The sequence below is a fragment of the Astatotilapia calliptera genome, chromosome 13 (assembly GCF_964374335.1).
Source record: "Astatotilapia calliptera chromosome 13, fAstCal68.1, whole genome shotgun sequence".
Classification (NCBI taxonomy): Eukaryota; Metazoa; Chordata; class Actinopteri; order Cichliformes; family Cichlidae; genus Astatotilapia; species Astatotilapia calliptera.
Window position 1 is genome coordinate 2,716,930 of NC_137434.1, and position 12,831 is coordinate 2,729,760.

General features: G+C 40.4%; 1 protein-coding gene across 2 annotated transcripts in view; it reads left to right on the forward strand.

Annotated features, from left to right (window-relative positions):
- The window catches only part of LOC145419622 (protein TANC1-like), a 22,661-nt gene continuing 9,830 nt past the window's right edge, over positions 1-12,831 (forward strand). Inside the window, exons 1-6 of one of the 2 annotated variants that reach the window (XM_080287821.1) lie at positions 1-136; positions 2,107-2,229; positions 4,642-4,923; positions 5,215-5,369; positions 8,647-8,878; positions 8,989-9,155. In XM_080287821.1, coding sequence (XP_080143947.1) covers positions 4,674-4,923; positions 5,215-5,369; positions 8,647-8,878; positions 8,989-9,155 — 804 coding nt within the window. In that variant the 5' untranslated portion in view covers positions 1-136; positions 2,107-2,229; positions 4,642-4,673. Of the gene's footprint in view, positions 137-1,541; positions 2,230-4,641; positions 4,924-5,214; positions 5,370-8,646; positions 8,879-8,988; positions 9,156-12,831 lie in introns of those variants that run through there. The other variant, XM_080287820.1, reaches the window with a different exon arrangement.

Consider the following 12,831-nt stretch of genomic DNA (forward strand, 5'->3'; position numbering starts at 1 on the left):
CTGTGACTGACTGAACACTAGAGAGGAAGCAGCCAAGCACTCGGCTCGGCTCCCAGAGAGCCGGCATGGGAGCACCGGGGTGGAGGAATCGCTTTTGTGCCCTCGTCCACTGGGAACACTCTCCAGAGATTTAGCTGTGAGTTTACACCCTGCCTACTTGACTGTATGCCTGCCCAAGTATCTCGTCACTGGAGAGATAGAGAGGGCTTTGAGAATTCCCACCATCCTTCCTTGCTTTGGTCTTAGATGTAAGTAGTTGTAGCTGATGAAAAGTGGCATTTGCTTTACAGCAAAAGGTCTTCCAGGTCATGCGCGTTTGCTTTTATTGTTTTCTTTTCTCTTTGTTTGCAATTCCTTAAGCTTTATCCAGTGTAGATGTTTGTGTATGCACAATGCACTGCAGTAAAAGTAACATCAGGCCCTTCTCCTGTTCCAGTCAAAGTTGCGTTGATGGCAGCTTCCTCAGTTCCCTTTGCCAGCAGACCGGTTTTAATTAGCGGGACATTCCGGAGAGTAAGTTAGCGACCGAGTGAGGGAGTGAAGTGAGCGTTAGTGACAGTCTTTCCCAGCTGATATTGATAAAGAAGAAGAAGAGAGGCTTTGATTCTGCTCTTCACTAAGCCCAGGAGAGCGTGGATCGCAACGGCGATAGCATAGTTGAAAAACGAGCAGCAGTTGGAGGAGAGGCCTCGCCGCACTAATGCACATTTTTATTATGTTAACAGACCGTGTCTTAGACTTCAAATTAAAAGCTGAGTTGTAATCACTGGCTCATCAAGTGGTTTTAATCTGTAGACTAGTAGTTTCAGGAGATATCCTGTGTTTGGGGATGGAAATCATTGCCTGCTTTGAGACTTGTTCTCTCTCTGCTTCAAAATGAAGCTAAATCCTAATGAAATCTCAGTAGATTTGAACTCCATAACAACTCAGTTCAGTTCAGTTCAGTTCAGTTCATTTTTATTTCAAACATTTCAAACATGTGCCTTCACAATCATTACAAAATATCATTCCATTATTTGTTTGAAAAGGAGTAGGCTGAAGTATTTACTTATTTGTCCCTACCCCCTCAAGTTTTACCTCTCATTCATTTAATTTTTTTTGTCTTAAATTAAACAAACAACATATGAAACATATAAACATATGAAGTAAAACAAAACATAACATACATAAATCAAAAACAAGAAATTCGCAAGCCCCACCACAGTATAGTTTCTTTCATATGAAAAATACAGAATGTGTATATTTACAGATACACAAGTTATGGAAAAACAACAAACCAAAACAAAACAAAAAAACAACCAAAAAAGAACAGCAACACCATTACCAGCAACATTATCGTCCTGGGTTAACCCCATTTTCTTCATTCTTATACTTATTTAAAATTAGGTTTTTATATTTTACTTTAAACTGTTTTATGTTTTGACTGTCTTTTATTTCTTCTGTTAGACTGTTCCATAATTTAACTCCTGCAATTGAGATTGACATAGTTCTTAAAGTTGTTCTAGCACTTTGTATTTTTAAATTCCATTTCCCTCAACAACTCAAGTTGTGATCTGGTTTTAATTAATTTTATTATTTCATTTCACGTCAAATGACTTACAGATATTGTAGTTTGTAGTACACAAAAGTCCTGAGATTACACCTGTGCGTCCTGTAGATTGACAGTGATGAGTGCCAAACCCGCGGTGAAGCATTTCTATAACTCGTTGTAGTTTTATGAAAGGTAAAGGTAATCTGCCCTCTCCGTACAGCCTAGCAGGCGTGCTTGTGGGGATGGACCTCTCATTGCTATATCGTGTCCAGCTGTCAGCTCAAATCAAAGAGAATCGGTGCATATTGCTCTTGACTTTAGAATACTGCTATTCTTCCTGCCACAGTATATGCTGGTAGCTGCTCACACTGCCCCTGCAAATGTCAGAGCGCACTGGCTTTGTTCTTTCCTCACTCATCCACCCTCAGACATGGCATAAGTGCCACAAGGTTTTACTCTAGTGTGTGTTTCTGTCTTTCTCTTTATAGTTGTGATGACAAATGTACTCGGGAGGTACTAGACTGTCAGCTTCACTCTTTGTGTGTGTGTGTGTATGTCTTCTCTCTTGTCTACAGCCACCAGTTCCACAAAGCTTGAAGACCTGAGCTTTCTTGATGAAAAGCGCAATACCCCCCTCCGGACATCCATTCGCCTACCCTGGCATAATACAGGAGGAAGGCCCCCTCAGGACGCTAAAGGTGACTGGGCTATTCATACTACTGCTGTAGGCACTCAGGGGAGATATTTGTAAAATAAACATGTAAAATATCGCAGTACATAGGATAATGTTATGTGGTATGACTCTGAAAAACCCTGAAGTTAATAGGCAGCCAACGGTAGTTCTGAAGTTTCCAAAGTACCACGTCTGAGTGCAGAGCCAACAACAAAACTGTGCAAATACTTGAACACTGCAATGTAAACAATGCAGCACTTATGGGTATTAACATTATCCTCAAAAGCCTTTTTTTGGCTTTTAAATCATGCCTTTTTTCCCAGCTAACTTTTATCTTGGTTATGTGTTTTGAATCCTCTGAGAGATCCTGCAGATTAAATATTTCATGGGAACATGAATTACTGAATAAGTCATCACTGGATATATACTCAGACTATTTAGTCTTCCTTTTGAAAATGTCCTCTTTCATTTTCACTCAGTCTCAAACATGAAGCTGATACATAAGCATATGGTCAGTGGTTCTGAGCAGGTTTTTTCTACATGAATTCGTACATACGCAACAATCTTAAACAATTGGATTCTTTTCTATAAATTTTATGGGAGATTCAGTTCAACTCAATTCAGTATTATTTATGCAGCGCCAAATCACAACAACAGTCGCATCAAGGCACTTTGTACTGTAAGGTAGACCCTACAATAACGCATACAGATGAAAACCCAACAATCATATGACCCTCTATGAGCAAGCACTTTGGAAATAGTGGGAAGGAAAAACTCCCTTTTATCAGGAACAAACCTCTGGCAGAACCAGGCTCAGGGAGGGGCGGCCATCTGTAGCAACCGGTTGGAGAGAGAGAAGGAAGACAGGATAACATACATGCTGTTGAAGAGAGCCAGAGATTAATAACAAGTATGATTCAGTGCAGAGAGGTCTATTAACACATCTTGAGGGAGAAAGGTGACTGAAGAAGAAATATTCAATGCATCATGGGAATCCCCCAGCAGCCTACACCTATTGCAGCATACCTAAGGGAGGATTCAGGGTCAGCTGATCCAGCCCTATCTATATGATTTATGGTATTTGTTTTTCAGATTTGGGTGTGATGGCACCACCTTTACCTAAATTTTGCAACAGTAGGTCAACATTTCAGTGCAGTTCATTGCAGTTGTATTCATATATTGCAAAAATCCCAACATGTGCCATCTTAGGAAACTCAACCTAGTACGCTGAGGACCTTATAGTTCTGATTTGAGCAACATTTAGTGACTTCCTTTTTGACTGGGCGAACCCTCCGACAGAACTAGACTCGGGATGAGCAGCACTCGTTTGATTGCCATGAGAGGAGAGTGAAAAGAAAGGGGGGAAAAAAGATGAGAAGGAGAAAAGCTTCAACTGTGGGAGAGAGAATACACAAACTGACATGCATGAACAATGAAATGGAGAAGAGGTGAGGATGTCGGTGCACCATGTGAGGCCTCCTGAAAGCAAAGGCCTGTCGCAGCATAATAAGTAAGGGGTGATTCAGACGTTAGCTGAGCGAGCTTTAACTATAAATCTATGAAAGGTTTTGAGGCTAATCTTAAAATTAGAGATTGGGTTTGGCTCCCAACCCTAAACAGCCAGCTGGTTCCACAGGAGCGAAGCAGCTTTAGCCTCTGCTTGTCATTCCGGCTTAGGATACTGAAAAAGCAAGTCATGGTCATTAGGGGCTTTATATTCAAGAAGATGGATTTGAAATCTAAGGGGATCCAATAAAGAGAGGTTAATAAAAGATAACTATTTTTCTAGTTCCCGTCGATACTCCTTTTGCTCAAGTTAGAGTTTTTCAAACACTGTACTTATTTTGCTGGTATAGTAGAAGGTGGTGATCATTTCAAGTGTCTCAGAACCAGCTCGTTCGCTTTTTGGTTTCATTGTAGGGCACTAGAAACATAAACAGACCTACACCTGCCAATATAAACACTCTCAACTGCCCCTCCAATTACAATAGGCTTTTGTGAACACAGGCAAACTCGCAAGGTGAAAACACTAGCAGCTAACAGCAGTGATAGTTGTAATGTTGAAAGGTGCATTAGCACTAAAGGTAGCAGTCATTTTCTGATGTTAGTTAACAAGTGTTATGAGATCTAATTAGTGCTGAAGTAGACCAGATAAGAGTCCTCTTTCAGGTCTTCACTCTGATTCCACTTAATTGAAAATGTATCCTCTACAGTGTTCAGGGTTTTTCATGTATGTGGCTCCTTCTGGGAAGAAGAATGCGGGAGATGCTCAAAGCATGTTTGTAGGTTAACTGCAACGGAAAACGATTTATTACAGTAAAGTTTCCAGCATTTAAAAGAAGTAATCATTTGTTAACTTCCCGGAGACATGGGGAAAAAAAATAGAAGTAGTGTAAACAATTTTAATCTGTTTCATTTCTTTTCCCGTTTCCTTCAGCGCGTTTTGCTCCCTACAAACCCGTGGACATCATGCTCAAACCTTTGCTGTTCGAGGTTCCCAGCATCACCACAGATTCTGTGTTTGTGGGTCGAGATTGGCTCTTTCAGCATCTGGAAGATGTCCTGAAGGCCGGCGAGTCCACAGAGAACCACGGTGCTGTGGTGGTGGGCAGCGTGGGGTATGGGAAGACGGCCATCATCTCCCGACTTGTGGCGCTGAGCTGCCATGGAGGACGCATGCGTCAGATCGCCTCCAACAGTCCCAGCGCCTCCCCGAAAAGTAATTAGTTTTAGTATTTGCCTTTGGATGTGAGCACTACATTAACTGCTCGTGTTTAGCTAATGTTATTATAATTTCATTTCAACATTAGCTTGCAAAGTGTGGGAGGGAAGTAATTATATATTCGTTGGCAATATAAAATCAAGTTGACTAATATTACATTTACCTTACAAAAGAATGCCCTCACACACAACTAATGTTATTAATGCTAGCATATACATATATAGAGAGATGTTAGTTTATATTAATGTAATAACTTTATATATTGGTGACCATGTGCATGTCTTCCAGCTGGCCCAGGACAAAGCACAGAACTTCCTCTCAGCCAGCCTCCACAGCCCACTCCACCATCCAGTGCTGCCAACACACTGAGGACCAGCAGTTGCCCAGGAACTCCCGAGATGCAGCGGCACAGGGAGGAGGCTGTCAAACGCCTGGCTGCAAAGGTGCGCCTTTCAACATCTAAGAGAGCTCACAGTAACAAAGAAGCAGGAATCAAAGAAGCTGAAAAAAGATTGCACTAGTTATGGTGGTGTTTACTCAGGGAAAAAATGTTTGGTGTGTGCACTGGATCAAAAAAAGTAATTTTAACAATTTTCAACAGTGAGTAGATTATTTTTTGTTTTTGATGGATGGATTTGTTGTTTCTTCCTTTCTTTTTTAAAAAAAAAAAAAAAAAAAAAGGAAAAAGAAGGAAAATCGACCAAAAAGCATCTCAGGTTTTACCAAGTACTTCTACAACAGCTTCAGTCTGACTTCTGAAAACTCCTCTTTAATAGTGACCACAGATAATTGTGATATATTCTGTTGAATGATGCATAAAATTATACATAACAATAAGGGTAGGTTGCAGTTTACTAGTCAGTGATTAGAACCTCCTCAGGGAGCAACAACCCACAGCGAGCCCTGTCAGCCATGACCTGAGAGCACAGAATGTAAACACACACCAACGTCAAACAGAGCCAGCTTCATCAATATTAGACGTCATTTAGGAATTTACAAACATCAACACACGTTTCAAATAGCAACACCATTTATCTAGGCGGCTATCAGTTATACCGACATGTATGGCACTACTACTGCTTAATTACTGGTTGGTATCCGTTCCTGTGTCAACTTCAAATAGGTGCTTAAATATATTGTAAGGCCGCCTGTTCACGTGTTGAACTGGGATGTTTGAACATGATAAGGATCCTCAAAATTCCATGAAGCGGAGCAACACTGACTACTGAGGACAGTGCTTACTTTTTTGACAGATGAATATTCCATCTGTTGATTTTTCTGGCGTTACAAGGATCGCAAAATAAAGTCTAAATACTGCCTCTCTGGGAAGTTTACGTGTCAGCGCTGTTGAGCAGAAGATTAAGTGTTTTCTTGTATAAGCTTGTCAACATTTTTCACAAGATATAAAGTACTGCACGGTAACAGCTTTACATGTGTTCTGTTACTCCCCCACACCGTCAGTAACATTGTTAACCACTTGTCTGTGACCGAAACCCCCCCCCCCCCAAACATGCATACCAGACACTGAGCATATTTCTGCACATCTTTCTCTTTCAGACTTGTGAAGTGGACAGACAAGTCCTCGATGTTTCACTTTAAAATGTTCCTCTCTCGATGCACGCCGACTAAGCAGTGTGCGGTTTTTGCCTATGACTCTTTTATTTTAGTTTTGGAATTGTTCGCTCTGTTTCCACTGAAATTTCTCTGTCGATTTTTCACTCCCGCATCTTTACTCGCACCACCTCTTCTTGTGTTGCTGAGGGTTCAGTCACATAGCAGGTGCACGTTCACTACATTTTGGAAATACTGCTTGCTAAAAGCACCATTTGATGACTTTGGCACTGCTATTGCCTTGTAGCAGGTCTAATAAAGATGATTGGGGGCCACCGGGATTCAGAGAAGATTTGTGATCCACTGTTGTAGTCAGTTGAGTTTGAATAGTGCTGTGATGGTAGGTTGTAAGGTAATTTAATAGGTGGCAGCTTTGTGAAGGACTTTCTCAGTGGATGTGACGTCTCCTACTGATTCTGCTGCATTTAATGGTACTGATTACAACCTGTTGTCCTTCTAACACCTTTAGAATTTAATACTCTTATCCTGTCAGGGAGGCCTCCTAATTAGTGACCCTGTCAAAGGGGACAGTTCATGCACCAGACAGCTAGGGTAATGCAGTGAGCTTCATGTAAATGTCTGTGAAACTCAAGCAGTATCTCTTGAGCCAATTATGGTGAAAAGTGTTTCCAATAGGCGCCTTCACAGGGGCTCTGTTCCTGTGATGTGTGATGCAACGCTGAGCAGCTTCTGTCAGATTCTGCCAGTGCTTTTTTAATCATTGATTTAAAAGTGGTCTCATAACAGGAGCACTGAGGCTACTACCCTTTCTGCTTTATTCTTATTATCGAGACGTGCCTTTAGGTAACATTTCTGAAAATGCATTTATTGTTTTGCCAGCAGATGAGCTACCGAGGTTTGACTGCAGAGCCTTGCATCATCGTGTGTCGAGATTCGTATTGCTCATTGATGAGGCGGTAGTCTGCGTGACTTGTATGCTAAATTAAATCATCACTGCAGTAGGGGGCTTATTAAGAGTTGTGTTCATGCACACAGCAGGTTACTTGACTTTGTACAATAATAGGCATTCAATATATCAGTTTCCCTCTTTGTTATGTCACATTTGTGATGAAGCTCAAAAAACGCGTGACGCAAAAATGACAGAAAGGAGTGTTCGGACTTCTCTCAGACGTTTGTTGCTTTTAGGGTAAAGCATAACATCAGAGAAAAATTCTGGTGGTCGTGATTTTTGACAGTTTCTGGAGAAGATGTGAATCAGTGGTTGTGTTATTGTTTCAGTTGGTCCATCTTCTGACTGGATGTCACATGTTTTCCTTACTAAAGATGGGTTATATACATCCAGGGAGTTCAGCTATAATTTTTAAAATCTTACCTCCCTCTTTTCTAATTTGCGCTAGCTTTAATTGTGCCTTTATTGGCATGTGAGTTATATGTTATTATTTGAAAAAGAAAGAACCATAAATATGCATTTAGATCTGTGCTGTGGGGAGAAGTTTGGGTCCAAAACATTTATTGATGCTAAATGTTAAAAAAAAAAAGTCTCATATCTTGAGGCTTTAGTCATTTTTCTAGAAGCTGGTCATCGGTTTTCTGTGGAGAACTAAACAGCAACAGCTGAGGTTGAGCCGTCAGAGGAACCGATCACCTGCTCCTCCTCCTGTGGGCCTGGAAGTGTGTCAGCTCCTCCAGGTTGGACTGTAATTAGTACAGTCATCTTCCTTCTTCTCCACCTCTGTCCCTACATTTTCCTTTTAAATCAGACCTCCTTTGAATGCTGCGGAAACCTGCTCAGGTACAGAAGATTCTACCTTTAGATATCCACCTGGGATCTACTCACTTCTTTTTATAGCTTTTCATCCGTTGCCCAATCTCTTCATCATCCCTTCTGTGTGAAATAATGAAAGGATAAAATCATGTCTTTGACATTGTAGAGATAATATGTAGTTTTATGGAGGCTTGTTGGTATCAAAAGCCTCACTTACTTACTTTGTCATGGTAGTTTTTCAGTCACCAGAGATGTTGGTGTTTGTAAACGCTTTAAAGTTATCAAATGTACCCATCAGTCAGTGAATCATATTTTTAATTCTTCCTGATTCTCAAAAAGCAATGGCTTCACTCGCGTTTGTTCTCGTTCCTTTTGTCTTCCAGGTGGTGGCTTATCATTATTGCCAGGCAGATAACACGTACACTTGCTTGGTCCCAGAATTTGTGCACAGCATCGCAGCCCTTCTGTGCAGAGCTCATCAACTGAGTGCGTACCGGGAGCTGTTGTTGAAAGAGCCCCACCTCCAGAGCATGCTCAGTCTGCGCTCCTGTGTCCAATACCCCATGGCTGCTTTCCGGAGAGGAGTCCTGGAACCGTTGGCCAACCTTCGGAAAGGTAAAACACTGTAGTTGTATATTGCACTATTTCATTTTCATCGTGTATGAGACCACTAATCTCATTTCATAGTATTTTAATATTTAGTTTATTTGTAAATGTCTTTGCAGAGCGAAGGATTCCAGAGGAAGATTACATAATCTTAATAGACGGGCTGAATGAAGCGGAGTTCCACAAACCAGACTATGGAGACACCATTGCATCCTTCATCACAAAAATCATTGCCAAGTTCCCCTCCTGGCTAAAACTGGTTGTCACTGTTCGAATCAACTTGGTGGTAAGAAAGAACTTATAAAGCATGGCTCTGAGTTCACTCAGATGACAAAATATTCACTGTTATAATCACCTCGAGTCAGAATTACAGATGTCACATTATACTGGTGATGAGTTTTAGTTTTAAAAAGTTTATCACTCTTTCTTCCCTCTCGGTAACTACTCTGCTTATCCGCAAACTTTACGGCTGATTAAAGTAACTACTGCTAATGGCATTCACTCTTCTGTTGCTGCAGCTGCTTCTCTCACACACTCAGAGACTCGCTTCCCACAATGAACTCACACAGGTGCAGTTTGGCTGTTACACTGTTGAGTGAAGTACTGGATACAGGCAAGCTGTTAAGGGCTTGATTCTTAACTTAATTACCAGTTTCGTGTCTGCTCTTATCCTCTACTATCTGCTTTCCAAGCGCTCTGAGCTGAAGCTTATCAAAAAGTTTGAACACTCAAGACTTCTGTTGTTATATTTTTTTATACAAATTGAATGAAATTTGCACAGGCTGGTTTAACTAAGCATCTTTAACTAAGTGCTTTTACAGTCTTACCTTTTAATATATTTTAATGTTATTAGTGCTAGTTTTCACTTACTTAATATACTGTATTTTTCGGACCATAAGGCGCACCGGATTATAAGGCGCATTAAGCGAAACAAAACAGTCAGATAAGTCAACTCATTTTTCTTGCTTCCTCCAATCCACATTGATTCATAAATGCTGAATTCTCTTGCAGCTGCTCTATTCCCATGTTGTTGCAGCATATTAATGACTAACCTTTGTATTGTGGATGGATTACCTCAGTTGTTCTCCTGATTGAAGTTTGGTCCGTTTACAGCTTCCCGCCATGCGATTGCATTTGTCCCTAACCCTCGGGAACCCTCACATTAACTTTTATGAGTGAAAAAAAGTTAGCCTTCATCCTCTAGCTTCACTGTGTTTATGTTATGCTAACATAGCTGTGTCGCTAGCATATCATTTTATACCAGCTAGCCAAGCTTCAGTAACCCTATAAATGTCACTGCTGTTTAGTTTTCTGTCTTCATTTATGTCGAAAGGGACGGCAGAGCTGTACATTTAAATTTTTTCAGAAATCTCTTAGTCATGTATATCATGTTTAGGTGGAACTAGTGAGCTAACTTCTAACTCCGTTAAATTTAATAAATTTTGTTTTCATGGATGCTTGGATGTTGAACTTAATAGTTACACCTGATAAAGCATCAACGCTGTCGATTTTTGAGAAAATTAAAGGATTTTAAGTGCGGCTTATAGTGCAGAAAAAAAAAGTATGCCGGTTGTAGCCAACAGTCCTCCTGCAATTACAGTTCACACTGGCCCTGTTTCCCAATCCATAAAACACTGTAAAACACATTTATTGATTTGTTGACCAGAACATTTCATATCCTAAATCGGAAAATCTAACACTGTGGCAACCCTAGAAAAGAAATGAATCAAAATTCTCTCATTTTAACAAATGTCTAGCTGAACATGCCGTCACCTCTCTAGGCACTCACTCACTGTCACCAGACCCTGCACATTTTTACATTTTGACAAGTGTTTCCTGAGCTGCTCCCGCTTGTTATTCTACTCTTTACAGAGTCAGGCATATCCAGCAACATTCAGGAAAGAATTGAGACACATGACCTGCAGGGCAGGAGAGAGATGAGTCAGTCACTTTGAGCTGACACTAGGTTGACCAGTTCCAGAAATGCTATGGACTTGGATTAAATTCACGCTGCTGACAACTGAGGCTTTGACACTACTGATGAACTACATGAAAACTTATTTTCCTTGCTGGGGGAAAAAAGAAAGCACTGAGCCTTGGATAATAATGTGGTTTTTGATTGACATCTGGAATTTGAGTTATTATTGCTCAGTCAGAAGCCAGGGTCGAGTGTTGTCCATCAGTGTCGGCTGTACTATATAGTGAATTCAGCCTAGCTATTAAGAATTCAGGCAAGGCAAGATATTTTGTATTCACCTCTTATGCTCTTCTATTAATGCATTAGAATTGGTTTTTTGACGTGGAAAGATGTTCCAGGTGACTGCACTTAAAGTAATACATTTCGACTACACTGCAACATCCATCCATCCATCCATCCATAAGCAGAAGACTGCAACATATGTGTTGTAATGTCTTCTGACAAAGTGAAACAGTGTTTAATGAGAGGGAGTTACTGTTTGTGTGAATTTGCTAGGGTGACGTTTTTAGCCACCTGGAGGCTGGCAAAGCAAGAACAGCAACAACAACAAGGTTGCAGTCGGTTATCGGAGATGTGTTTTTGTTGTCCGTGTGGTAGATTTCATAGTAACAACTGTGCTGGAAAGGAAACGTGTGGTTTAAGGCATATGTAACAGTAGCTGTTTTTTTTATAACCTCTGTTAGTGAATCCTGTGCACATGCTGGTCTGTGGCAAAGGATAGCACATTGTTAACCATGCCATATGTGTCTTTTACTTTCTTGTAATCATATTTTTCTTGTTATATTTCTGTTTTGTTCACATTCCCACTGTAACCACTTAGCAGTTGTCTGCAGTAATGAATCGAATGGCACTGTTGTTTTAATGGGAGCTATATGACGACTTCGCATGTGAAAACCTCGGAGTCGGTTTGACAATGTTTTTGTAAATCAGGCTCCTATGATGTTCAGTAAGTTCCCTTTAAGTGCAATGGAAAGGCTGTTAGTCACTGACTGAAAATGTCTAATTTTCCAAAAATGTAACAGAAGTCAGTTAAATAGTTTTTAAGAGAGTTGGCAGTCTTTTGCAGAAAAACCCTGTATGTCCTCTCTTTTTATTGTTTATTTTTTTTTTTGGGGGGGGGGGGGGGGGGCTACGAGTCCACATATTTGGGTAAGATGCAGGAAATGGTTGCAAAATCACAAAGAAATTCCAAAATTAAATTCTCTATGTCCGGTGGGACGTGATGAGAAATATTACAAAAGCAGAATTCAAAATGAAAACAATGAACAAACAGGGCTGCGTACAACCACATGCCATGACACATAACGACAGCACAATGCTTAATAACAGAATTAATGATAAACTGAAGATATTCTACGATAACTGGACCATGCACAGCATTCAAAATAAAATAAATAGAGAAATAAATACAGTAAATAAAGAAAATGTATATAAAATGTTGTTTGGACATGATGGTTGTCAGTCCTGCTCCATGCAATAGACTATAATGACCATATACTTGCATTACTCAAAGGTTCTTGAAACTGAAATATGAGCTAATGATGATGGTTCCTACTTCCTTCAAAAGTTTTTAGAGCAAGTTCCTACAAAAGATCAAAAGCACAAACTGTACGCTCCATGCTGTATTCTCATACCGTTTCCCCTAACATTAAAGCTCTGGACACAGCAGTCAGCAGCATTGCCATTCAGTGCAGACAGTGGTTACATTCGGCTTTGTAAGTTATCTGAACCATTTGGCCATCATTAATATGCAAAAGCCATCGGTAAACCTGCGTCTGTGTGTGTATGGCTTTGCTATCTAAGCTTTCGGCTACAAGTTCAGAAACTCTGCAGCTTAGTGTTTGTATAAGCTGCAATTTAGCTTGAAATTGGAAGCACTAAATGATCGACTTTAAAGCATTATCACTTCATACTTGTAATATTATGCGTGTACATTTGTACTTGTCGCTTGTACTCAGGTGTCTCTTGCAAAAAACCCCTCAGT